The 25,693-nt window shown below is 44.5% G+C and overlaps 1 protein-coding gene across 3 annotated transcripts in view; it reads left to right on the forward strand.

Moving 5' to 3' along the window:
* NF1 (neurofibromin 1) overlaps positions 1-25,693 on the forward strand; it is a 153,917-nt gene that overhangs the window by 115,810 nt on the left and 12,414 nt on the right. For all 3 annotated transcript variants that reach the window (XM_033171419.1, XM_033171421.1, XM_033171420.1), the window contains 17 exons: positions 1,047-1,240; positions 2,497-2,637; positions 5,310-5,589; positions 7,762-7,976; positions 8,813-8,874; positions 9,023-9,137; positions 9,933-10,034; positions 11,260-11,400; positions 13,446-13,572; positions 15,611-15,742; positions 16,843-16,978; positions 17,725-17,882; positions 19,463-19,582; positions 20,026-20,153; positions 21,261-21,361; positions 22,346-22,488; positions 25,245-25,291. In XM_033171419.1, coding sequence (XP_033027310.1) covers positions 1,047-1,240; positions 2,497-2,637; positions 5,310-5,589; positions 7,762-7,976; positions 8,813-8,874; positions 9,023-9,137; positions 9,933-10,034; positions 11,260-11,400; positions 13,446-13,572; positions 15,611-15,742; positions 16,843-16,978; positions 17,725-17,882; positions 19,463-19,582; positions 20,026-20,153; positions 21,261-21,361; positions 22,346-22,488; positions 25,245-25,291 — 2,342 coding nt within the window. The remainder of the gene's footprint in view (positions 1-1,046; positions 1,241-2,496; positions 2,638-5,309; positions 5,590-7,761; positions 7,977-8,812; positions 8,875-9,022; positions 9,138-9,932; positions 10,035-11,259; positions 11,401-13,445; positions 13,573-15,610; positions 15,743-16,842; positions 16,979-17,724; positions 17,883-19,462; positions 19,583-20,025; positions 20,154-21,260; positions 21,362-22,345; positions 22,489-25,244; positions 25,292-25,693) is intronic.

Raw genomic sequence — 25,693 nt, forward strand, 5'->3', positions numbered from 1 at the left:
ATGATGTCAAAGGGATACAGTGTTAGACTGCAAGCTTTCATGCTGGTTGGATGTTCATGAGCCAATGGATGTTGGCCTTGCTTGTGTATGAATGGCCATGTGTAGATTGAAGTCTATTGTCTCCAGCCCCGCCACCCTCTTTTGAAGGGCTGCCTTTGAGTGCATTATATTGTTGTTGGTTTGTTGGTTTGTTGGTTTACATTTTTCTGTCACTTTATACAGCAGAAAAAGTCTCAAAGTGACTTAACAAGATAAAATACACCAATTAAGAGTAATTTAAAACAATGAACAATGCAAAATACATAGAACGGGCATCCAATAATATATCAATAGGGACAAGTCCTACCCATCCCACTAATAAATGAACACCACCGTAGGAGGCAACTTAATTACAAGAGGCCTGAGTAAACAAAAAGGTCTGATACTTAAAAGACTTTGCAATGATGGCTCTAGGCACAAATCCCTAGAGAGAGCATTTCATGGGATGAGGGTGGGGGGTGGGGAGACTAAATAGACCAGTTCTCATGCAGTTGCACTTCACATGAAATGTAATATATGTTCAGACCTTCTGGTCCCAGCCCATATACCATGGTATGTATGCACCTGTTTTTCCAGAGGGTTAGTCCGCACTTCCAAGGGGTCTGTTTGCCCCAGCAGAATTGCCAGCTTCCTTCATTGCCACATCTCAAACTGCTATTGAAACCTTCCTCCATTTTAAAGTTAGTTTGCCATGCAGCATGGGAGGATGCACTTCAAGAAACACCCATCCCAAGTCACCTTTGGAGGCATACAGAAGTACTATGCACTGTCCTTTGGATCCCAGACATCGTTCCTTCTTTCTAGTAATCTTCGTTAGACAATATTACAGGATAATAACCTTGAAAACCTTTGCACAGAATTGTGCCTATTTTAAGGGAGAAACACCCTCTCTCAGACCTTCACACGTACTACAATATGTATGTATGTATGTATTTATGTATTTATGTATGTATGTATTTGTGTATGTATGTATTTCTTTATTTCTTTATTTCTTTATTTTATTTCAGGTATTGAACTGAAACACCTCTGTCTGGAATACATGACCCCCTGGTTGTTGAATCTGGTCCGCTTCTGCAAACACAATGACGATGCCAAACGTCAGCGAGTCACTGCTATTCTCGATAAGCTCATCACAATGACCATAAATGAGAAGCAGATGTACCCATCCATTCAAGCCAAGATATGGGGGAGCTTGGGCCAGGTATTGCTTTTTGTGTGTGTTGCAGATCTTCTCTGTGATGTTTATGGGAGAAACAATGTCACTGACAGTCACTTAAGTATTACAAAGAAGAAGGTTTGCTTCCAGTCTTGCTAGTTTCACAAATAAAGATAAATTTACGTCTACCTTAAGTGTTTGCAATTCATGTTAAATATCAAAATCTTGTTATCTTTGAACCATCTCTGCAACATCTGTTGTTATTTTTGCTGGACCTTGGAAGGAAAGGGGCTCAAAATGTCATATTCAGAATCTTCCAAAAAAAAGTAAACATCCAGTTTGAAACTGTTGAGGGAGATCTGTTGAATCGGTTGATTTTTTACGGTTTCTGTGTTTGATTCTGGCTTAGGTATGGAAATGTGGCTGGTCTTGAGAAAGCCATTTATTTAATAGTGTAATAAATTGTAATATTGCTTCCGTTTGGCCAGCAGGACTAGTAGAATGGGTTTAGGCTCCACCTTCTGGTCAAGGCAGGAACGAACTCTTTGGAAGTAGGCTACTCCCATGATCCTCTCGTTTGCTTCTTGCCTTCGTCAAATTCAGTGGATTGCTTAAGCTCCCTTAATATTTCTCCTCAGGCTAGTCCATTGCTCTGTTTCTTTCCTCTTAGCTCAGCTCTCCTTGTTCCTAACAGTTTGCTGCTGTTGGTGTTCCCTTGTGTCTCTGGATTGCTTCAGGGGGGGCCCTTGTTTTTTTAAAAAAATTATATCCCACTCTTTGTCCCAAAGGATCCCATGGTGGCAATATGCTAAGCAATCCCAGCTTGGGGGTAGGAAAAGCTATGAGATCACCTGTTGGTTGGTTTGACAAAATTTGTATCTTGCCATCAAAGTCTTGCATTTCCAGGTCACCTGGTCAGTAGTAAGTGCAAAAGTGCCATTTAAAAATAAATAAATGGATTATTAAAAGAAAGCAAACTAACACAGCACACGCAAAGAGCAACAGCTTACTTGCACAGGTAGGTAGTCAAAGATGACTGCTCTAAGTAAAAATGCCAGCATGAGACTTTTTAAAGTTTGGGAAGTGCCCTTACCTGGAGTCTAATTGATAGCTGCAAAGGCACCCAGCAGCCTTCTCCGGGGAGAGCAATCAAAATGCAAGAACCCATCACAGGAAAAGGGCTCTCTCCAGTCGAGGATTGCGGTGGACAGGTGGCAAATAGTTTGTGGAGAGCCTCCTGTGAGGTTCGGCTGAACTTCTTATGTTAACGGGTGCAAATGATTTATTGTCTTTTCCAACAGATTACTGACCTGCTTGACGTAGTGCTGGACAGTTTCATAAAAACCAGTGCCACAGGGGGTTTGGGATCCATCAAAGCGGAGGTTATGGCAGACACAGCTGTAGCTCTGGCATCTGGAAATGTGAAATTGGTTTCCAGTAAAGTAAGTTATTCTCTTCCTTAACCAGTTGAAACCTAGTGAACTGTTTTGACACTGTCTCTCCGCATCTGAAAAGAAACGGTATGGCCGTGTGAAGTCATCACTCCCTGCCCTCCATCCTCCCTTATAATAATCTTCAGGTGAAAGCTGCAAACCATAAGGGAGGTAGTTCCTAAAGAAGGAAAGGGTTAGCTCCCTTCTCTGTCCTGCTTTGTTGGGGCAGCAGGCAAAGTGCAGGATAATTCCTACAGAGGCAGCACACTCTGTTGGCTTTGTGGTATTCAGTTCACGTTGGCGGATATGGCACTAAAACATTAAAATATAAGATGAGACCTGCTAGTTCAAACCAGAGATCTATTTAGTCCTGCCTGTTGTCAGCCAGATGTTCTGGGAAGTGCACAAGCATGACTCAGAAGGCAACAATCCTTCCCAGCTGTTTCATCTAGGCTTTGTTACAGTTGTGAATTGACACTAATTTCAGTGGTGAGTCCGCTTGTAGAAGCTTACGCTGCTATTTATTTTTTTAAATATACATGTTCTGTGCTGCTTGCCATCCCAAATAAATTTCAAAGACAAAAAATAAAATAAAAGCATGTCAATTAAAAAAAAAAAAAAGTGTCACAAATACCAACAATAGTACTGTAGAGTACTATTTCAGACTCTCTTTTTCCCTTTGAGTAATGCTGGGTACAGCAATGGTTGGTTGGCCCTGACATTGGTCATAAAGCCACCTGCCATCCATCAGAACAGTTTTAAAAATATTTTTTCATGAGGTGAAGAAAGGCTTTTCCATAGCCCTGAACAAACCTTGGTGCCATTTAGAGCAGTGTTTTTCAACCACTGTTCCGCGGCACACTAGTGTGCCGCAAGATGTTGCCTGGTGTGCCGTGGGAAAAACGTCCCGGCCGTTGTTGTTGCCTTCCTTCAGCCAATCAGGGTCAGCCCGTGCGTTTGTACACAGAGCCAAAAAGAGACGCCCGCCTTGCCCCAGCAGCGCCGAGGCTACACTGCACTGCATTGCACGGCCCTGGACGCGGCAGCCGGGCCGGCCGCCTCAAAAGCGCCTCCCTCCCTCCTTCGCCCTCCCGCCGGCCAATCGTCAGCGCCCTCCGGCCTGCCGGAGTTTCCCGCCTCCTCGGCCGTCGGCGTGGCCCTGAAGGGATCCTGCGCGCCGCGCGCGCCTTGTCGCGAGTGGGGTTCCGAGGCCAATGAAGGCGCGCCGCGCGCATTTTAGAAGCGGGAGGGGGGGTGGAAAGAGCGGGCCGGAGATGAGGAGGAGGGAGCCGGCGGTGGACGTGGGTGGGGGCTTGGAAATGGCGCGCGTGAGGCGGAGGCCGGGGGGCGGCGAGAGAGAGAGGATTCAGTACCAAATCGGATGCAAAACCGCATCTATAACCTCTCAAGGGAAATGTTTCCCAAAGTGCAGTCATCTCCAACCTACATAAATTAAGAATTCTTTTGCTGTTTGGAGGAAATAACAAGCCTGGCTCCTTTCAGCTGGGTGAGAGCACTTTGCTAATAAATGATGAATAATTAGGATGTGTAGGTTTCCTTTTGCATTTATTTCGCACTTGCTGGTTCAACCTCTTTGAACTTCCCAAAGCACAAGATCATCACAAAAAAGGGAAACACCACATTGGCTGGGCTCTCAAGTGTGGCATGGCGGTTAATTATATCATGTCAGGATGTCTCAGGAGCTTCTCCACTCATGTCTTTGTCACAAAAAGTCACTCAGGTACAAGACTAGAGTCCCTCAGACCTTACTTGGGGCTGGACTATATTTTGAAAAAAAAATATGAACAAATTCCTATGCCCCACAAATAACCCAGAGATGCATTTTAAATAAAAGGACAGGTTCCAATTCTGTAAAAACACGCTAATTCCTGGACCATCCGCAGGCAGCCTTTAGAAGGTGATTGGGCCACATCCGGCCCCCGGGTCTTAGTTTGGGGACCCCTGCTCTTAAGTCCAAGAATTATAAAATACTTTCTTTGTGTTTATTTGATTCCTATTCAAGAGAATTACTTTATATATAGTCAATATAGGCACAGAGTTAATTTTTTTTAACATTTTCTAATCGTGGTGTGCCTCGTGATTTTTTTCATGAAACAAGTGTGCCTTTGCCCAAAAAAGGTTGAAAAACACTGATTTAGAGCAGGTGTTTTCATGGGGTGAGAAATCAGAGCAAAGCAGATAGCCTGCCTAAAGCATTTGGGCGAGGGGGCGGAAAAGCCGGAACAACTCTTGATTTGGCCACTGTGCATGTCAGTTGAGGAAGGAAAGTGTGGGGTTGCAGGGGAGAACTAGCCTTGCAGCTATAAAATCCGCATCTGTTCCTCGTTGCAGGTACATCTGTACATGCCTTAGCAGGTTAAGCCCAAAGGCTTCCTGGAAGAGGTGTGTTTCAAGGAGAAACTTGAAAATAATCTTATGTAGGATTAACAGTGGAAAAGAAACCTAAATGTCAGGATACGTACCGACAGCTGTTGACAAGCACAGTGTCTCTTTCTTTGGGAGTCACGGACTCTGTTCCCCTGTCCCTTCCGCCTCTTGACGGTTCTCTCAAGTGCCCCTCGGGAACACCTTGTCCCTCAGGCGAACTGTGATGCTACCTTTTGTTGTTGTTCTGAACGTAGAGCGCTCCTTACTAAAAGTGACTGGTTGCTCCCTTTCAGGTAATTGGAAGGATGTGCAAAATAATCGACAAGACCTGTCTGTCTCCAACTCCTACATTAGAGCAGCACCTGATGTGGGATGATATTGCCATTCTTGCCCGTTACATGCTGATGCTGTCCTTTAACAATTCACTCGATGTGGCTGCACACCTCCCCTACCTCTTCCATGTAGTTACTCTGTTGGTGGCCACCGGTCCTCTTTCCCTTAGAGCTTCCACCCATGGCCTGGTCATCAACATCATTCATTCTCTGTGCACTTGTTCACAACTCCACTTTAGTGGTAAGTCCTTTACGAGATGGTTTTATTGACTGAGTTGATCTCTCCTTTACACTTGTACTTTGTTTCCTAGCAGCTGACCTTGGGGCAGATTTAAAGGGTCAGAAGGGTCCACTATAAATTTTGAGTACGTCAAATGTCTGTATCAGTGATGAGCAGCTACCTGCTGCCTCTTTCTGCCCCGTGTCTGTTGTCCCTACATTTCTCTCTCTGCTACTTGCAGGAATTGTAAGTGCCTCCCTCCTAAACACTGTGCTTTCTTCTCCTATGCTGCTGTGCATGAGCCTGCCTGCCTGCCTGCACATAGAAATCGGGACCGGGATTTTCTAGGAGCCATCAAAATAGTGACAGTCCTGACAGCAAGGAAGGGGAAAGGCTTTGAGAGGCCTTATCTGGGTTGCAAGATGCCTGTTGAGGAACAAAGATCTAGGCTAGTGCACACAAATTATTTGAGGAATCAGGTGCGATTATATAATATATCCAGTGAGTGTGACACTCACTGCGTTAAACTGAACATAGGAAGGCAACTCAGTATAGATGGGTTGATTTTAGAGTTGTCTCATCAGCTCCTGAGCCATAAAGGTCCTTGTACATGTTCCTAATAATTGTTGGAGAAGTGAGTTAAATATCACAGATCTTCCCTTGCTTAAAAATCTAAACAAGTAAGTGATGTTACATTAGCCCTTTGAATTATAGCCAGTATGGTAGATCAAACTTTAATGTACAGTGTTGTGAAACTGTTTAAGGTAAGCAAAAACAAAACAAAACCCTGCGCTCTCTATGTTAAATACATTATATATCAGGAGAGCTAATGGAACCTGTGCTCCATATTTGCTGACCATGCTATGTATGACCTCTAGCTCTTCCCCTGTAGCCCTCCTTTATCTTCTCCTCTCTCATTTCCATGTAGTCACACTATACAAAGCTGCAATTTAGACTTGGGAGCTATATATTTTTTGTTTTAATAGAGTGAGGTTTTAGTGTTGCATTTAAAATCACACTGTGAGGTCTAAGGAATGCTAAGATCGGTTCGCTCCTGCTGAAGGCTCTACAAGCATCGTAAGGTAGAACAAAATTGACTGCCTGTCATGACCGTAAATTAGGGATGCATGTAATGTTGCCATCGGGTTTAAAAATAAATTGCAGGGCAACCTTTTGCTTTTGTGGTTAAAGAAGAATACACTGTAGAGATCAATAGCTGGAGGGAAATGTGGAGCATTTAGGCAATTCTCAATCTCCCATGGTGGGTAAAGCGGTCTCCACATAAGAGGCAGTGCCACTTTGTGATGAAACAGAATTTATCTGCCCAGGGTAACATGCTTCCCAGCTCTGTTTACTCTTACCTTTGCTGATCTGAAGTCACCCAAAGTTTTCCACTTTGAGCTCCTACCTTCCCTCCTCTTCTCAAGCATCCAGTGTGAACTTTTTTTGGGGGGGGGCTCTCTGATTCAGTTACAAGAGCATACCTGCCTAAAAGCAGGTCAGACTATTTCAGCCCTGTGTTTAATAACTCGCCTGGTAGCCAGAGGCGAGAAGGAATTATGTGTAGGCACACAAGTGGGCTGTCTGGAATCTGGCTGCCTGGTTTCTGTACTGGTTGAAGAGCAGTTCCTCAACTTCCCTCTGCCAGCAGACATGGTGGGATGCAAAAAAAAAATTGCTAGTTTACTAAGAGACTAGTATTCAAGGATTTCTGTACTAGACACTTAGGGAGGGGAGAGTGTCCTCTCCTGTGGCCAGCATGAAAATGCAGAATGGTAGCCTCTTATCCAGGTGAGTAAAAAAATGTTATTTGCAGGCTAGTAACTTTTGTCTACTTATTTAGAAGGCTGGGCTGTTTGCCCCACTTAACCCCAGTATTGTCTGCTCCAACCTTCCCCAGTCTGGTGTCCGCCAGAGATAGTTGAAACTACAATTTGGGCAGGTGGGTTGTGCATTTGGAACCCTCCTGGCTGTTGACATCGCCCAGAGCTGGGCAAGTAAAATGAGGAGAACCACCAGAGGCATGACCATTATGGAAGGACATTGTTAATAGTTTTACTTTATTTCAGGCCAGGTCCTAAAATCGGCATTTACCATAATATGTATGTCGTAGTGGCATGTGTGTGAGTGTGTATGTTTGCGATTTAATCTAAACAGATGGAATGAAGTACCTCTTTTTACTTCCTTCAACAGAGGAGACCAAACAAGTGTTGAGACTGAGCTTAACAGAGTTCTCACTCCCCAAGTTCTACTTGCTGTTTGGAATAAGCAAGGTGAAGTCGGCAGCTGTCATTGCATTCCGATCCAGTTACCGGGACCGGTCGTTCTCTCCCGGCTCCTATGAGAGGGAGACGTTCGCACTGACTTCTCTGGAAACGGTGACAGAAGCTCTGCTGGAGATTATGGAGGTGTGATATGTGCAAGGCAAACCATGAATGCGCCAGCAGCTGTGGGTTGAATTCAGGGTTGTAGTTGGTACTCAGTTAAAGCTTTGGTTGGTTGTTTCTGGGCAGGACAAATTTTAATCAGTGATGCAAAGAGTTAGGAGTGCATGGGGTTGTATTTTGAGGGAGCAAGAAAGAAAATGTTTCAAATATCCTTGCTGACTGTGAATAGCAGCTCTTGGCTTAATCAATACATGTAGCAGACTCAGGTGGTAGTGGATTGTACCACTCCCATAATCTTTGACCATAGGCCATGCTGGCTAAGGTTATGAAAGTTGGTGATTGCCAACATTTGAAGGCCACAGGTTCTCCTTCCCTGCCTTGTACCTCAGTACCTCACAAATGACACCTTTGCTGCATGTGTGGATAACGCCAAAACGTATCTGTTAACTTATCAGTCAAAGACAGCAGGCAGAAAGCACGTGTAACCATAGGGAGAAAGCTGTTGTTTACTAATTACTGGAATGGGATCATAGAATTATAGAGTTGGAAGAGACCACGTGGGTCATCTAGTCTAACCCCCTGCAATGCAGGGATTTTTTTGCCTAAGGTGGGACTCGAACCCAAACCCCTGAGATTAAGAGTCTTGAGTTCTGCCAACATAGCTAATTATATGTCTTATATATACATATAAGGCAATTATATGTATGTAATGTTGCATTTGTTTTTGCTTTATTTAAAAAAAAATTAAAAGCAAGCATCAGAAAGAGAAAGCGAGCACACGCCTGAAATTTAATATTGCTTTTACCTTAACGTTATTTGTTCAGACACTGTTGCTTTTGCCTTTCCCCACCCTGTAGGCATGTATGAGAGATATTCCGACCTGCAAGTGGCTTGACCAGTGGACGGAACTAGCTCAGAAGTAGGTCATTATGCCCCCCAACCCCAAGCTTGTTTGGTGGTACCCCTGTGTCACATTTGCTATTCCTTCAGCCATCTCCCACCCGATTTCACTGTTGGCCTTATTCTAGTCGGTGGCCTGCTTGATAGCTGCTTTCCCTCCTCCACAGGTTTGCATTCCAATATAATCCGTCCCTCCAGCCAAGAGCCCTGGTTGTCTTTGGCTGCATTAGCAAACGGGTGTCACACGGACAGATAAAGCAGATCATCCGGATTCTTAGCAAGGTATGTACCCTCCTTTCCCACATGTCCACTGTTGCTTTTCTTTTCATGTAGCTCTTATTTCCAGGCAAAGGCACTTCAGGCCATTGAAACACATACTGTCTGGAATGCAAGCAAGCATTTGACTCCTCCTGTGAAACATTTCGGTGCTGTGCAGTACGCTGCAGTCACAGAAGGCTTGAAGTCTTGTCACCTTTTCGTGGCACTTGTTTGTTCTGTCTGAGGAGTTACGGAGGTTCAAGGCGCCCCCAAAAGTTTAGGGGTGCTTGTCTGCCCCCTTACACTTGCACGTGCTTCTCTCAGGCCTGGCACTAGTACATAGAATGCTTGGGCTTGCGGCATCTGCCACGTTTTGTGGACAGACACTCACCTTGGATCTACAGAAGCTTTTCATTCTAAGTTCCTGAGGCAATTTTTTTTCCTGTTCCATCCTGTGTTCCAAATGCTTCATTGTGCTTGGAGGCTAATCTTCCTTCTGTTGAATTACAGATTTGGTGCAGGACATTTAATTATTGGCTTTGCTTAAATTTGAACCCCACTGGTCTACTACCCTTAGTATCACAAGATTGTCATGAGAGCGCTTGGACTAAAATTGTCAACCAAAAGCTTTACTTTTCTGGTTTATCACCACAACAGTTATTAAAGCAAATATTTCAATTAGACAGCGTCTATATGTTGAGTGACAGAAAAATTTGGCCACAATAAGGAAATTTTGTCCATGGTATGATTGTTTTGCACCTAGTCATTTTGCCACGTTGCAATCACAAGCCAATCCTCTTTTTCCTTTCTTGATTACAGGGTCTCGAGAGCTGCTTGAAAGGCCCCGATAACTACAATAGCCAGGTTCTAATAGAAGCCACGGTCATAGCACTGACCAAGCTGCAGCCACTTCTCAATAAGGTAAGCTGCCTCAGTGCATTGCTGTTTGGAGTAAATACAAGGTGGTTCAAATGAGGAGGCTCTGGTAGCTCAAGCGCAGATCTTGCAGCTGTCTTTTCTCTCTGCACATCTTCTTTGCCGAAGAGGAATTTTTAAATGCTGCTTCTGTACATATTTGGCAGATGGAACTCAGTATGACCTGGCTTAAGACACTGTGGCCTGATGTCATTGGGACCATTCCTTGGGTTTGCACATTCTCTCCCTCGTACATTCTACTTCTTCGCCTTACTTCTTGGTTCTCAGTAAACCATGTTTTCTATTCTGGTTGAGAGGTAAACTGTGGTTTGCGCTAATGGAAGTTTACTTGACTTGGTCATAATCAGGAAGTTAGGGAGGGAATCAGAGCACCCACAGGCAGGGGGGGGGGTGTAGAGGGGGTGTTCAAGTCTGAGGTGTGGCACCAACAGCTAAACGCTGGTGGTTTTGAGTTGGTTGTTTAGCAAGTTAAGTGCCTAGCATGTTTTCAGTCTCTGCCAGCCCAAGGCAGGATACTGAAGCACAGTTTGAAGTGGAATTTAGGATTCCATCTTTTCTCAGAGCTGGTAATTGTAGCTTCCTTGTTTCGCCGAAGTGGGAAACGGTGGTTAATTAGAGACTTCCTGAAGAGAGTAGCTGTATGTGTGGTCAAAAGGCTATTTGGCCACATAGAATTGTAGCATTGGAAAGGAGACCAGGGGTCATCTTGTCCAACTCCCTGCAATGCAAGAATCTCAGCTAAAGCATCCATGACAGATGGCCATCCAACTTCTGCTTATAAACCTCAAATGAAGGAGAATCCACCACCTTCTGAGAGAGCCCATTCCACTGTCCAACAGCCCTTGCCATCATTAAGCTCTTCCTAAGCCTTAGTCAGAATCTCCTTTCTTGTAATTTGAGTCCATCGATTTGGGCCCCAACCTCTGGCACAGCAGAAAACAAGCTAGCTCCATCTTGTGCCTTTACATATTGTGGCTTACTAAGCCGCAGCATATTATCCAAACCAAGCCAACAGGTACACAAATGTGATTCTCCCCAATTTGCATATATTATACCAGTTATAGGCCCCCTTCAGCTGCTAGGATTGTTTACATTGCAAAATGAATCCAGTGTACGTGATGAATGCAGCATGTGACTTTCTGCTTTGGCTGTTCATCACAGAAGCGAGTTTTGCATTTCAACCTTGTGGCTTTTCCCTTCCCCTGTCCAGGACTCGCCTCTGCACAAGGCACTCTTCTGGGTGGCCATGGCTGTTCTGCAGCTGGACGAAGTCAGTCTGTATTCAGCAGGCACAGCTCTCCTCGAGCAGAATCTCCATACCCTGGACAACCTTCGAGTATTCAATGACAAAGTGAGTCAGACACTTGCCAGGAGACATCAATACACACACATACCTGAATACTCTTTAGTCGTGCTGGCAATTGGAGGTGAAACTTGCTTGAAAAACCATGCGGCTTTCCTTTTGAATGATAACTTGAGTGTTGAGAATGGAAGCAATTCCCCCACCCTACCTCCTGTTATTTAAAATAGTAATGGAGAAGAAATAATAATAATAATAATAATAATAATAATAATAATAATAATAATAATAATAATAGAAGAAGATGATGTGTATGGGAATTGTCCTGTTGTGCTGCAGGCTTCATTAAAACGCTGGAGCCAGAGGAACTGCAGGTTGTCTGGGAAGCCTACAAAGTAAGCTCCTTTCCCATGGATGTTCTTTTGGACCACAAGAGTGCACTGTGGTTCCTATCTGGGGTTTTGGTGGCGTGACTTCATTAGAGATAAAAAAGTTGGCTAATTTGTCAGGTAGTCTTGAGAGTGGTTCCCAAGAGTCCTGGCTGCCGTGGATTCAGGAGCTCCTGAGAACCCCACTCTTTGGATCCACCTTCCTCTGCTCCCTCAAAAACTGCAAGAAGGGGGGCATTGCCCATTGTCCCCGCTCTGGGATGGGGGCTTCAGGAGAATCCCAGAAAAGAGCCAGTGTGGTGCAGTGGTTAAAGGAGGAAGGAGACCCAGGTGCAAATCCTGACCCAGCCATGAAGCTCATTGGAGCACCTTGAATTAAATCTACTCTTTGTGAGCTTTAAAGCTTTTTTTTTTAAAATGATTTTGTTTAAACTGGCTTTATGGTATTTTCTTTTCCTGTAGAGCACCTTGTGGATACTTGTTAAAAACTTTTGCTTATTATTAAATTAAGTAATGAACTCCCAGCCTAACCTACCTCAAAATGTTGTCGTGAAGATAATGGGGGGGGGGGATCCAATATATGGCCCTCTGAAATGTGCTTCTGTGCAGAGCTACCTGATCATAGCTAGCTTCTTGTATAGAGCCGGGCTTTGTTCCTCCTTTATAATATATATATATATATATATATATATATATATATATATATATATATATATATATATATATATATATATATATATATATATATATATATACACACACACACACACACACACATACTTGAAAAAAATCCTCCTTGTTCAATCCATAGCTTTCTAATTCTTCTACCAGCAAATATTTGGACAGGCTTCTCCCCCCAAAATGCTTCTTAAAGAATCCATTTAGTAAGCCTGCACAAATTTTAATTTGAGAAGAAAATAGTTCTAAAGTGGGGGGAGCCTTCTTAACATTTGTAGATGCATGCATGAAGGCCTTTTAAAGTTATTATATTAATCAATTCGACCCTTTATTATAGTCAGTGTCAGGAACTGTCCTCGCCTCAGCGTAGAGTGGTGCAAGGGCTTTCAGGGTATAGAGAGCCCCTGCAACACCTCAGCAATTCCTCTTCGTCCAGCGGGGAAAGCAGCACTCCCTCTAGTGGGGAAGGGGAGACTGCCCAGGGAGGTGCTGACCAGGGCTCTAGGAAGGTGGGAGAGGACTCGCACCACCCAGGCACAGGGGAAAACGCACCTCTTCCGTCTCCCCACTTGCGCAGAGGGGCCAGGCGCAGGGATGGTAGGAGGGGGTTCCGCATCCCGCGGCTTTTATGTTGGGTCAAAGAACCGGAAAGAGTCATTCCCGGATTCTGTGGAAGGATGAGACAGACGTGAACTTTTATGCTCTGCACTGTATATACTTGCACAATAAAGAAACTAAAAGAAACAGTGGAATCCGACTGGTTACTCATGGGCAACTACTGAGAACCTTACAGTCAGCTTTGTGCAAGTATATAAAATAATACCAGATGAAACAAAATAGAAAACCATAGCAATAAAATTTCTAATAAACGAGCCCTGCTGAATATGTAATGATTTTAGCAGATTTGTAATTTTATGGTATTAGACGTGGCACTTTATGGTATTAGACGTTCATTAGCACAGTGGACCAGCATCTCCCCACCCCCACCCCCAGATGATCGTGATGATCTGTACTTTGGCTTCCCAACAGAGCCCTGAAGAAGTCTTCATGGAGATCAGGAGGCCTCTGGAGTGGCACTGCAAGCAGATGGACCACTTTGTGGGACTCAATTTCAACTCCAATTTCAACTTTGCGTTGGTGGGACATCTGCTAAAAGGTAGGCAGGTAGCCCAGGTGGGCCTGCTTCCTTTGTCTCAGACCAGTCAGGTTGCCAGGTAATTGACATTTAAAGCACACTTAAAGCCCATTCAGCCCTCCACAAAAATCCTGGAACTGTACCCTTCACAGAGGACACTTCCAAGCACCATTAACAAACTAGAGTTCATAGGATTCTCTCAGGGGAAGTGCTTTGAATGTGCTTTAAATACATAGTATGCACACAGCCTCTGTTTGTTTGCCAGACTCAGAGGGGGGCATGACCAGATTGGCAGCTGGCTTCAAATCAGCTGCAGCCCCCAACACAGCCAGTATTTTGACTGCTTGTGCTGTAGACGACAGATTGTGTGTGTTGTCTTTCTGCTGACATTCCGTGAAGGATGATGCACTTATTTATATGTTGTCTGCTTGCTTTTTCACATGTTATTTATGATGTGAATGTTATATACCTGTAAAGCTTTGTTCTCTGTTAATACATAAAAGGAAACTCTTAGTCTCCTGTTCCCTAGGATTCCCAAGGGGCCTTCTTTATTCACTGCCATTAGAGCGGCAGTGAAGAATACAGAACACCTCCGAATCAACGGAATGGAGGGCAAGGGGAGGGCGGGCTGGGAGGGACAAGTCAGTTGGTGGCACTTGGAGGGAGAGCAGCAGCTGAAGAGAAAGACCTGTGGGGAGGAGGAAGGGGAGGAGGAAGCAAATGGACAAGACCTCAGAGAGCAGGAGAAGAGTGAACACAAGCAGCAGAGCCAATAGGCTGAAAGACTCTTTTTATGATGCAAACTGAGAGGTATTCCATAATTTTTCTAGATACAGATAATCCTTGTTTTGCACATGTTCGAAGCCAAACGTGCGGGCCATTTTCGGGCCCGGAAGAGGGCAGGGCTCCGTTGTGCGCTATGCCAAATCAGGGGTTGCCTGTATCCATTGCTGAAAACCACAGGAGGGGAGAGTGCTCTTGTGCTCAGGTCCTGCTTGCATCTGCTTGGCTGCTGTGAGAACAGGTTGCTGGACTAGATGGGCCATTGGCCTGGTTCAGCAGTCTCTTATGTTCTTATTCAGCTAGGAACATAGGAAGCTGCCTTGTACTGAGACAGGCCATTGGTCCACCTGGCTCAGCATTGTCAGCAGACACACTTGGCACGAGTCAAGTGGTAGATTTGGGTTGGGCTGTGTGTGCACATTGGGAGTGGGGTGTGGGTGGGTGTGTCTTTTCCTCTTTTAAATGTGTGTGCTTATACAATAAATAAATCATCATATTCATTAGACTCCACAGTGATTACCAGTTTGCCTTTCCTCAGCTGTGGTTGAGAACCGTGTGCATTACTTTAGGATGCAGAGGAGGTAGATGGACTGAACCCTTTGGGCTGCAGGACGGCAGTTCCTGGAATACTTTCCTATGGGAAATTATCTGTGCAGGTAGAGAAATAGCACAACAGGGAGTAGGCTGGATTAAAACTCTTCTTCCTGATATGCTAGTTTTCTACTTGTGGGGAGTGGTTACGGTGTTGGGAATGGCATCTTCCACCTGGCAGGTTGAGGTGATCTAGTCTGTTCTATAGGTTTCCTCCCCTCCATGTGCAGACAGAGCCCAACAGAACGCTATTCAGGCGTAATTGGGAAATTCCACAACATGCAATTGGGGGGCAGCAGGGAGGAGCTCACTAGCTCTCTTCTCCTCTGTTCTTGTCTCCCTCTGTGATCTGAAGGGCAACTGCTTGGAGAGGTGAGCCTGCTTCTGCTTTTGAAAGTTCTGGGCAGTGCAGACCCCTGAATATCCAGGAATGCAGGAGGCTCCCTGCTTCAAACAGTTGGCCTTCAACATGTGGATCCTGACCAACTCACAGTTGTCATTGCATCCTTAATCAGATTATAACTTCACTGAATGTTCAATCCCTGTGAATGGTGCCTATCTCTGTCCTCACTAAAGAACCTGAAATACATTGTGTGACCCCCCCACCCCGTCCATAAAATCCTTTGCAACCATCTCCCTGCCCCTGTAGATAACTGACTGCTTAATGCATTTTTTACCCATTTAGGTTATCGGCATCCCTCTCCAACCATCGTGGCAAGGACAGTCAGAATTCTACACACGCTCCTCGCTCTGGTGAACAAACATAGGAACTGTGACAAGTTTGAGGTGAATACCCAGAGTGTGGCTTACCTTGCAGGTAAAAAAACCCAACTCTATTAGGCTTGTATCCAATCCAGTTCTAGCATCCAATCTGACCGTTCTTCTCTCTGTTATTAACGAAATGTAAGCAACAAAGGAGAGAGCTGGTGTGGTGCAGTGATTATAACACTAGATTACGGCAGAATCTTCCCCCAGCCATGAAGTTCGCTGGTTGACTGGGGATCCCCTAGTCTGTCTCAGTCTAACCTACCTCGGAGGGTTGTTATGAGGATAAAGTTGGATGGGGAGAGAAATGTGTGTACTGCTTTGAGCTCCTTGGAAGAACATACAATAAAGGAAGAACTATGTTGCGTGTGTCGTTTTCCCTTTCCCACCCCTGAAGAGCTAGCTTTTTAAAGGCTAAGCCTCTCCCAGCTCAATAGGTTGGTTTCTGGAGTGTTTTCATCAGTACGGATCTGTAGAGCGACTCCTCGTTTTATATTGCAAATTTGTTTGTTTGTTTCTGTTAAGCCAATCACTGAAGCTTTTTTCAACGTGTTTTTTGGAATTTATATCCCACTCTTCGCCCCTAGACCTCAGTTTAAAAGTTTTTAAAATGTTTTATTGAATTTATATTCTGTGGAGCTCAACACAGCATACGTGGAGCTTCCCAAGCAGCCTCCCATCCAGGCACTGACCAAACCCAGCCCTGCTTAGCTTCAGCAAGGAGGCTGCATCATGTGCCTCCAGACTGTGCCCTGGGGCCCTCTGTGGAATTTGGCAACCTGTAAAAATGATGCCAAGCAAGCGCATTGGAGTGCATTGTGCTTATTTTCTGCAACTGATTCTGTTTCTGCCTGTTGTGGAGACCACTGGGACTCTGCTCAACCTGAACCCCTTCTTCTGAGTTCTTGCCAATGTGTTTTTTGTAGCCGCCTTTTGGAGTCCTAAGGGCTGGATTCCTGCCCCCCCCCCCCGAAGGAGGCTTGGGATACTGAATTCTTTATGCAATAACAGCTTCTGGACCTGCACTCAGTAATAAGAGAGCAGCTACACCCTGTCTTGCTTTACATATCACGATGGTGCTGTTAGGCTTTGGGAGATTCTGCAGTGAAGTATATACTTTGGACATGTGTTTCCTTCCTTTTATCATTTAAGCTTTACTCACTGTGTCTGAGGAGGTTCGAAGTCGGTGCAGCCTAAAGCATAGGAAGTCTCTCCTCCTGACAGATGTTTCAATGGAAAATGTTCCAATGGAGACATATCACATACATCACAGCGATGGCAGCTTCAGGTCAGGGGTCTTCCTAAACTTTTCATAGGATGGTGCATTTTAACTCGGGATCAAGGAGGTTGTCTGGGGAGGGCCGTAGCTCACATGCTTTGCTTTCAAAGGTCCTGGGTTCTGTTGCTGGCATCTTCAAGTAGGGCTGGCGAAGGAAACCTGCAGAGAAACCACTGCCAGCCAGTGTAGACAATATTCACCTTCCTGTGTTCACAGCACAATTTAAAACGGACAGGCAACCTGCGGCCCTCCAGCTCCCCTTGACCCCAGCCAGTGGTCAGCCATGATGGGAGTTGTAGTTCAGCAGCATCTGGAGGGCCGCAGGTTGCCCGTCCCTGATTTCAAGCCATAGGTTCAAAATCTGCAAAAGGCAAAGTGGACAGGAAGGTAAGCGTGTGTGGTGCTTTAAGTTGCACATGATAGAGCGCAACGGTAGGAGGAAGGGAAGGGAAGACCATGTGGGAGTAGGTCCCAGCCAGATTTATTGACGCCACCTCATTGCCTCACCTCTCGCTTGGAGGGAGGCAGCTGGAACGGCCTCTGATTTGCAGCTCTTACCAGTTTGGGGCCAAAACTTTAATTTCAGAGGTGGGGAGGGGGAGCTCTGTACTGCGCGCATGGCAGAGAGTGTTGCGAGAGAGTCGAGGGCTGGCTGCTTTTGAAGGAGGAGGGGGGGTTGATGTCTGTCTTACTCTGCTCTTTTAACAATAAGTGGTTTGTTGTTTTCTGAACATTTGGTTTGTCCTCTCTTTCAGGACACTAAGGGAAAACCAGCCATGGTCTTCTCCCAAGGGCTCAGACAGACATCTCGCTGCCAGTTACCCAACGGTGGGGCAGATCAGCCCACGCACAAGGAAGTCCATGAGTTTGGATATGGGGCAGCCTTCTCAAGCCAACACTAAAAAGCTACTAGGTTAGTGGGGAGTTTCACTCCTCTCTTTGTCACTAGGTTAGTGTGTGAGGAAGGCAGACCTGCCCCTAAGAGACCCTGGGCTGATAGCCTTTTTATTTTTCTCTCTTAGCTGGGGGAGGGTAGGGGATAAACAATTTTGGTTGTCGTTGGCAAGCTTTACATTAAGCTTCCTGTTCTGACCAGACTGCCACTCAAGAAAATGTGCACCCTTTAACATCCCTATTAAAGTAAGCCATCTCCACAGGTTCCCGGCGTGCACAGCGGGAGGATGGCGGACTTTAACATCTTTGCTATCTATCACGAGTTAATTTGGCGGCTGCGATGGGAGTAAGCAGCCTCCCACCTCCCCGGGACGACGGGGAGGGCTGCCTTTGCCCGCGGTACTCCTTAACCCGCTTTGGGTCCTTCGGGACCGGTGGGGGAGTCTGGGCACATAGGGCTCGTTTTCAGATGCAGCTCCTGGAGCCGGCCCCGTTCGTGCACGCTCCCTTTAATTGGATATATAAATTTGTTTAAAGATTTTGGGCATGTCTCGGACAAAGGAGTGGGAAGAATGTTGCTAACTGCAGCCCTGAGTGATTAAGAATGAAGATTGGAAGAAGACGCGGACTTTACATTGGTATGTGAAGGAGGGAAAAGAAGGGGGGGTAAGCTCTGGAATCTCCGTTTGTTTTGCCTCAATATCTACTTAACACGGGCGAAACCTCCCCCTAGAAAATCCACTTTCACAGGCAAATGGCAAGTGGACTTTAAAGACAGAATGGAAATTAGAATGGAAATTACAAAAATAAACTGTGTGGAGGTGAAACTTGATCTGGACTTGACTCAACAGAAATGGAGGATCCTCGGCTGGCTGTGACGCAGCTAGAATTAACTGCCGAGTGCTGATGATAGCCTGTGGAGCTGTACACCACTTCAAAGGGAGAAGCCGGATTTGATGGACGATTGATAGTGGAATTTACGAGGGTCTGGCCCTCCCGGAAAGGAGTGGGGACGGCTCACAGGGGAAGAAATTGGTGTGTCGCAGTTTGATTTACAAGTTTGATTTATGAGAGACTTTCAAGATGGCGTCAGCCGAAATGCGATATTGGGAGAGGATGGCTTTTTCCACACAGAGACATTATTTACTATAAGAGTGTCTGCTTGCTGGCATTTATCAGAGGCTGTGAAAATATTGACTTTATGAAGCAACTGGAAAAGATCATAAGAAAGCGCTCCGGAGTCCGAGACATGGGGAATTCACAAGTTAAAAATTTGGCATAATTGGAATTGTTATAATTGGAATTGTATAATTAATTTGGCATTGTAATTTGTTTGGTAATTGGAAATATATGTTGGAAAATCAATAAATATGTTTAAAAAAAAAAAAAAAAAAAAATAAAGTAAGCCATCTCTAGCTACTTGCCAGCTTAACTTGGGTGTACGAATAACTTTTTCAGCCACAAATACCAAAGCGTTATTGTTCAGGCAGGATACAGAGTGGATGTGAGTGCATACTGATTTACCGTTTTCATTTTCTGACCTGTTTCCTATGCCCTGCTCTTTGATTTTTATTTATATATATGCATATATATATATAGGTACAAGAAAGAGTTTTGACCATTTGATGCCTGACACAAAAGCGCCTAAAAGACAAGAAATGGAATCTGGGATCACCACACCTCCCAAAATGAGAAGAGTAGCAGAAAATTATGAAATGGGTAAGGAACAAATCTATTGGACCTAGCTACTAGTTAACATGTCCTGGCAATATGAAGGATTGCAAATATAGGGGAGTGGGGAACCCAGCTGATCTTAGGGCATTGATTATTTGCCTGAAGCCACGTGGCAATCATGGTTGAGACAGTTACAGGTAGGTAGCCGTGTTCGTCTGCCATAGTAAAAACAAAATTTAAAATTTAAAAAATCCTTCCAGTAGCACCTTAGAGATGTACGGTGCTACTGGAAGGATTTTTTTTTAATTTTTTCTTTTGTTATGGTTGAGACAGGAACTGAAGCCTGGTCTCCCAGGAACAGTATCGGCTTTCTCTCAAGTGGGACACACTTGCTCTCATACTAGTGATTTCCATCTGTTCTGATGGCACAATAAATAGATCTGTCCGTTCTTGCTTTCCTTATTAAATACATTGCTCTCTTCCTACAGAAACTCAAAGGATATCACCGCAGCAGCACCCTCATCTCCGGAAAGTATCAGTGTCAGAGTCCAATGTCCTCCTGGATGAAGAAGTCCTCACAGATCCCAAAATCCAAGCCCTGTTGCTGACCATCCTGGTACATGCACTTTTTATCTCGTTCTTGGCGTCTTCAGGGGTGCGGTTAGATTCCCACCATGGGCAGTTCGCAAGTATTTCTTGCTTTGCGCGTGAAAGGTCCCAAGTTTGACCCCTGGTGCCTCCCAAGTAGTGCTGGAAATTTTATGGAGGAAGTTGGTGAATTCTGAGGCAAGAAATGCCATCCTAGTTCTCACCAAATTCTACAATGCAAGGCAGAGTCACTCCAGATGATCTGGGGCTTAGAAATGTAATGCTAAGTGCATTGTCAGGCGTCCAGCCCACTTGATGTTCTTCTGCTAACAGTAACGTCAAAATGACCTGATTCAGGAGGCAGTGTTCTCCAGCTCAAGACATCCATCCTGTATTTTTGATCAAGCTTCATTCTTCCCCTATCCCCCACCAGAAAAGTAAAAATCCTTCATCCAGTTTTATTGGGCAGCATCCTACCACAGATGCACTTTTTATTGTAGAATTAACACAGAAAGTACACCTAGAGCCTGCCATCCATGCCTTAGTAAATGGCACCCCTAAACAGCCTCTTAACTGTTTTCAGTTTTCTTTCTGTAAAGAGAAAAGCACCCAGGACATAAAACATCCCAAGATATCCATTTTCTTGCCTTGGGGTGCTTATTTGGCCAAACCAATGTACCAAAGCAGTCCCGTGGGGCGTTTGAAGCAAAACTGATCCAGGGAAGCAGATTTAAGTGCCTTGGAGGGATAAAAGACTCATAGATTTGTTTGGGGAACTACTCCAAGGTACATTGGGATTTGACCCAAACCTGTTTGTGTAAAGTTTTTGTTGTATTCGGTGAAATTATGAGCACATTTGGTCACTGTTCATAAGATATCTTCCCATTCCCACCCTGCACAGATCACAACAGATTTAAATGGTTGCTCCTGTGGAAGTGATTGATTAAAGTCTGGGTTTTCTAGTTTTCTGCTGCAGTGAATAGATTCATAATCTAATCAGTTGCTTGCATTGTGTTTCCTCCAGCATGTTATAGAAGCACAGTAGTCAAGGCAGTAGCTCATCAGGACTTAGATGTTGACCTTTTTCTTTCTTTCTGTCCCCTCCCCCTCTTTTTTTTTTTTTTTTTTTTGGCAGGCAACACTAGTAAAATATACGGCAGATGAGTTTGACCAGAGAATCCTGTATGAGTATTTAGCAGAAGCCAGTGTGGTGTTCCCAAAGGTCTTTCCTGTTGTGTAAGTGTTCGCATCTTCTCACAACGCATCTGCTTCCTACTCGAAGGTTTTTAATGATGAAGTGATATACAAATTCTGCTAAATGAAAAGAAATTTAAACACGCTCATCTAATGGGGGTTCTAATCTTAGGAACTAGTCTACCAATAGAGGCTGGTCCATTGGGTTAAATGAGGCACTGCTCTACCAATTTCACTCTGTCCTCAGCCAAACCCCATTTGCTTACCTTCTCATTCATAACCAGTCCAGGGCTGGTCCTCCTTAGGTCTCAGTGCTCAGCAAGGAAGAGGATTGGGACAAAACTATGATTAGTTGGATGTGCTTGTCATTGGCTCTGGCTTTACCTACTATTGGCCTCCAAACTTTCATTCTACCTGTCCCGATAGACACCTGACCCCACTTTTTGCTGATATCTCTTTCTCCCAGCTGAGTGGAGTGACGAAAAAGACACCATACAGTGAGGATAAATGGTATATAACTCCTTACAAAGTTTCCATTCAAGGTTGATATTTGTTCAGAGGATTGGCTCCACTTGCCAATGCATCTCTGGGAATGAATTCCCCAAGCCTAGAACCATACAGATGTGCAGCTTGCTGTGTATGCTGTTTCAGAGCAGACTCATAGTTGGACAGCTATTACAGTCAAAATTAACTGGAGCCAGCTGTCGTCAGCTGTTAGGAAGTGCATGCTTATCTTGAGTTTAGCTGCCATGCCTGTGCACCCAAAGAATCTCAAAAATTGTAGTTTGGAAAGGTGCTGACAATGCTCTGTTAGAGATCCCTAGCCAGCCTTATAGAAATACAGTTTCCCTTGCAAAAGGGAACAACTGTTGATGTCTGTCTGTCTGTAATGCATATACGCCGTCCATTACAAACCACATGTTGTTAGGATAGATTTGTTGGCTAAAATAAGCTGTACTGTCCACCTTGCTCTCTGTGATGAAAACTAACAACTGATAAACTGACATGGTGTGTTTGGTTGCCTAGGCACAATTTATTGGACTTCAAGATAAATACCCTGTTGACGCAGTGTCAGGATCCCAATTTATTGAATCCGATCCATGGCATTGTGCAGAGTGTGGTTTACCATGAAGAATCTCCGCCACAGTACCAAACTTCTTATCTACAAAGTAGGTATCTTGCAGCTCCTTTGAAAAAAAGGTCTCAGGTGCTCAGGTATAGAATAAAGGCTAAACGTTTAAACCCCACAAGCATGGTTGTTTTTAATTCTATATACTTTGCTTTTCTCCAAAAGACAAATTGGATTGCCTTTCAACAGAAAACTGTTAACACAGTGGCTTACCATTTTAAAATGACAATGTGTTGCTTCTGTGGGCGTGTGTCCCATCAAACCCCACTCCCCCAATTACATCTGTTCCCTCCCTCCGGAGACAAAAGCCTAGAATCTGGTCTGTTTCGTTACTAGTTGCCAGGGAACCAGAAGAGAAGCTTGACCGCACAAGCTGTATTGTATATTCCATCCTTTATCCCAAAAAAGATCCTTTCCCTGGTAGATGCCATCCTTTCTTTCCTGGAAGAAGGCACCAAGAGCAGGGTTTCACCAGTGGATCATCTTGAGGTCTTGGTGTTTCATTCAGGAGAAGGTCCTTCCTGGGAGTAGCAGTGCTCAAAGCTCCTTCCCTAACCACTCTCGGCTGCATTTGCTTTTGCTTTAGCAGACCCTTTGGTGTCACTTGGTAGCTCTCAGTCAGAGATGAGGAACCTGTGGCCCTCTGGATCTTCTTGGATTAAAATTCCCATCTGGCTCAGCCAGCACGGCCAGTTGTCAGCTATGATTAGAGGTGTAATTCAAGAACACCTGGAGGTTCCCCATCCCTAAGAACATAAGACAAGCCTGCTGGAGTAAGCCTGTGACCCATCCAGTCCAATTCTTGTTTTCACAGTGGCCAGCCAGATGCCTGTGGGAACCCAGGAAGCAGGACTTGAGCGCAACAGTGCTCTTTCCACTTTTGAGTCCCAGCAACTAGTATTTAGAGACGTATTGCCTCCAGCAGTAGAGGCAGAACTATTGTGACTAGGAGCCATTGATAGCCTTGTCTTCTAAGGACTGAGCAGATTGAACAAATAATAGTGGGTCCAATGGTCAAGAAGACGGTTTCTGCATGTGCTGTAGAGGGAAGTGAAGGGCAGATGGGGTTTGTCAACCTGGTAAGGACTCTGGTCTTAAACACCCACTGCCTTGCAGGATGTCTTCAGGAGAAGAAAAGTCTTTAAGGAGTAAACCCTACACAGATCTGGAGTCCCTAAAACGGTTGGATGGCACTTTGCATGCCTCCTTCCAGCAGCTACTGCAGTCAAGCTGCTGCCAGACCTATTGCTCTGCTTTCCTTTGGACCACATCAGCCAGGCCAAGAGAGGGGTCTTGTCATCTAGGCAGCTCAGGACCTCCATACTTGCACCCCGAGGGGGGGGGTCATTTTGGTGCTGCTAATGCAGTGGTTTGACTTCACCCCAGAAGGCACACTCCATTGTCTCTCTCAAGACAGATGAATGCAAAAAACAACAACTTTTAAAGCTATCCAGGCTGGGAGCCACCACTCCTCATTCTTTGTTCATCATTTCTTAAGAAGCTCTGAAAGACCACCTTAGATTCTTTAGGACAATTGCTGAAACTTCCCTTTGATACATCTTCTCCTCCTCCTCCTGTTTTCCCTTGAGAGACAGGGAAATGTGTTTAAATGGCTTTTATGCTGCACTGTTGCATTTTATTATTTTAATGGAAGCAGCCCCGAGCAACGGATTATTTTATTGTGTACTACATCAGATGCTAATATGCGGATGATAGAATATTATCAAAACAATGGGCTGTATCCAGTGTACACCATACTCAGAGTAGACCCTTTGGAATTAACGGACCTGTTAGTGGCAATAAATGGGTCAACAGTGGGGCAGTTAAAATGTTAAATGTTGTACTACACTGATTTGTTGTACTACACTGATTGTGTGAATGGATACACTTCCAAAGCAAGTGCATGTGAGGAGAAATGAAAGTGTGTGCAAAAGGAAACAGAAACTATAACAAGATACTGTACCAATAAATCTAGTAATAGTCTCTTTTGTAGCCTAAAAGCAATGTGTTCTGTCATATGACAGAGAAATGGTAACATATTTCCTAGCCACTGCTTGACTGACAGTTACTACTGGAGGAAACAAAATGCCACCCACATTAGATACAAAAGTTCGGAGAACATTGAAAGATGTATCAGTTCAACGAAATAGAGTACAGTGTTACCTTGATTTACAACCATAATCCGTTCCAGAGGTCCGGTTGTAAACCCAAACAGGTTGTAACCCAAGGCGCACTTTCGCCAATGGGGCCTCTAAATTTTTTTTGTTTGCAATCCCCCCAAAAATGGTTTGGAATCCCAAAAAAGGGACACACACTTCCAGGTTGGACGTGGTTGTAATCCAAAATGGTTGCAATCCAAAGCTGTTGCGAACCAAGGTACCACTGAACAGGAGAATGTTAAGCCACAACTATTATTGGGAAATTTGTAAAAATGTTTTGTTTTTCTGTTTATCTGCACTTTTGTTTCTACACTTAAAAAAAAAGTTGAATATTTTGTCATTACTTCTGCTTTATATTTGTCCTTGTATCTACTATTACAGTTTTTTAAAGAATTTAAAAAGTGTTGTGTTTTTTATATTAAAAAAAGATTGTTCATGGTTTCTTCGAATGGCCCATTGAACAGTTATCACAGGATGCTGATGTTGTCAAGTGATGTTTATGCATTTGCAAACATTTGCTTTTGATGAGCAAAGTATGAGGAAGTTCTTGCAGATGTACTTCTTTGGATCTTACCCCATCTTTCTTACTAAGGTGCTCATTCATGTTTTGCTTTTGCTTTTTTATTGCTGGTTGCAGGTTTTGGATTTAATGGCTTGTGGAGGTTTGCGGGACCATTTTCTAAGGTGAGGAGTTGGGGCCTCTTTCAGCTGAAACCTTACATGGCATTTGTAGTGATGCTTGGGTGGACAATTGTTGTTGGTTAATTTATTTAATTATGCCCCCCCCCCCGATAGGCTAAATCGGATAAATTGTTGTTCATGATTTATCAGTCAGCAGCTTAAAAAAAAAAAGTATTGTCTCCTGGATGACGTCCCAACCCTTTGAGAGTAGACCCTCATCTCCTGGGCAGCAGACAGGGCCAGTCAAGACGATTCTTTCCAGGAGAGGAGCCGTCGTGCCCTCCTGGACTGGCCCTTTCTGCTGGGAATGCCACTGGACTTTTTGGTGAGATCCCTCAGGCTCATAGCTTCAAAACATTTAAAAACCTTTTGGGTTTGTTTTGTGCAGCTTCCCCATTGGCCTCC

This window comes from Lacerta agilis, chromosome 15 (genome assembly GCF_009819535.1).
Source record: "Lacerta agilis isolate rLacAgi1 chromosome 15, rLacAgi1.pri, whole genome shotgun sequence".
Lineage (NCBI taxonomy): Eukaryota > Metazoa > Chordata > Lepidosauria > Squamata > Lacertidae > Lacerta > Lacerta agilis.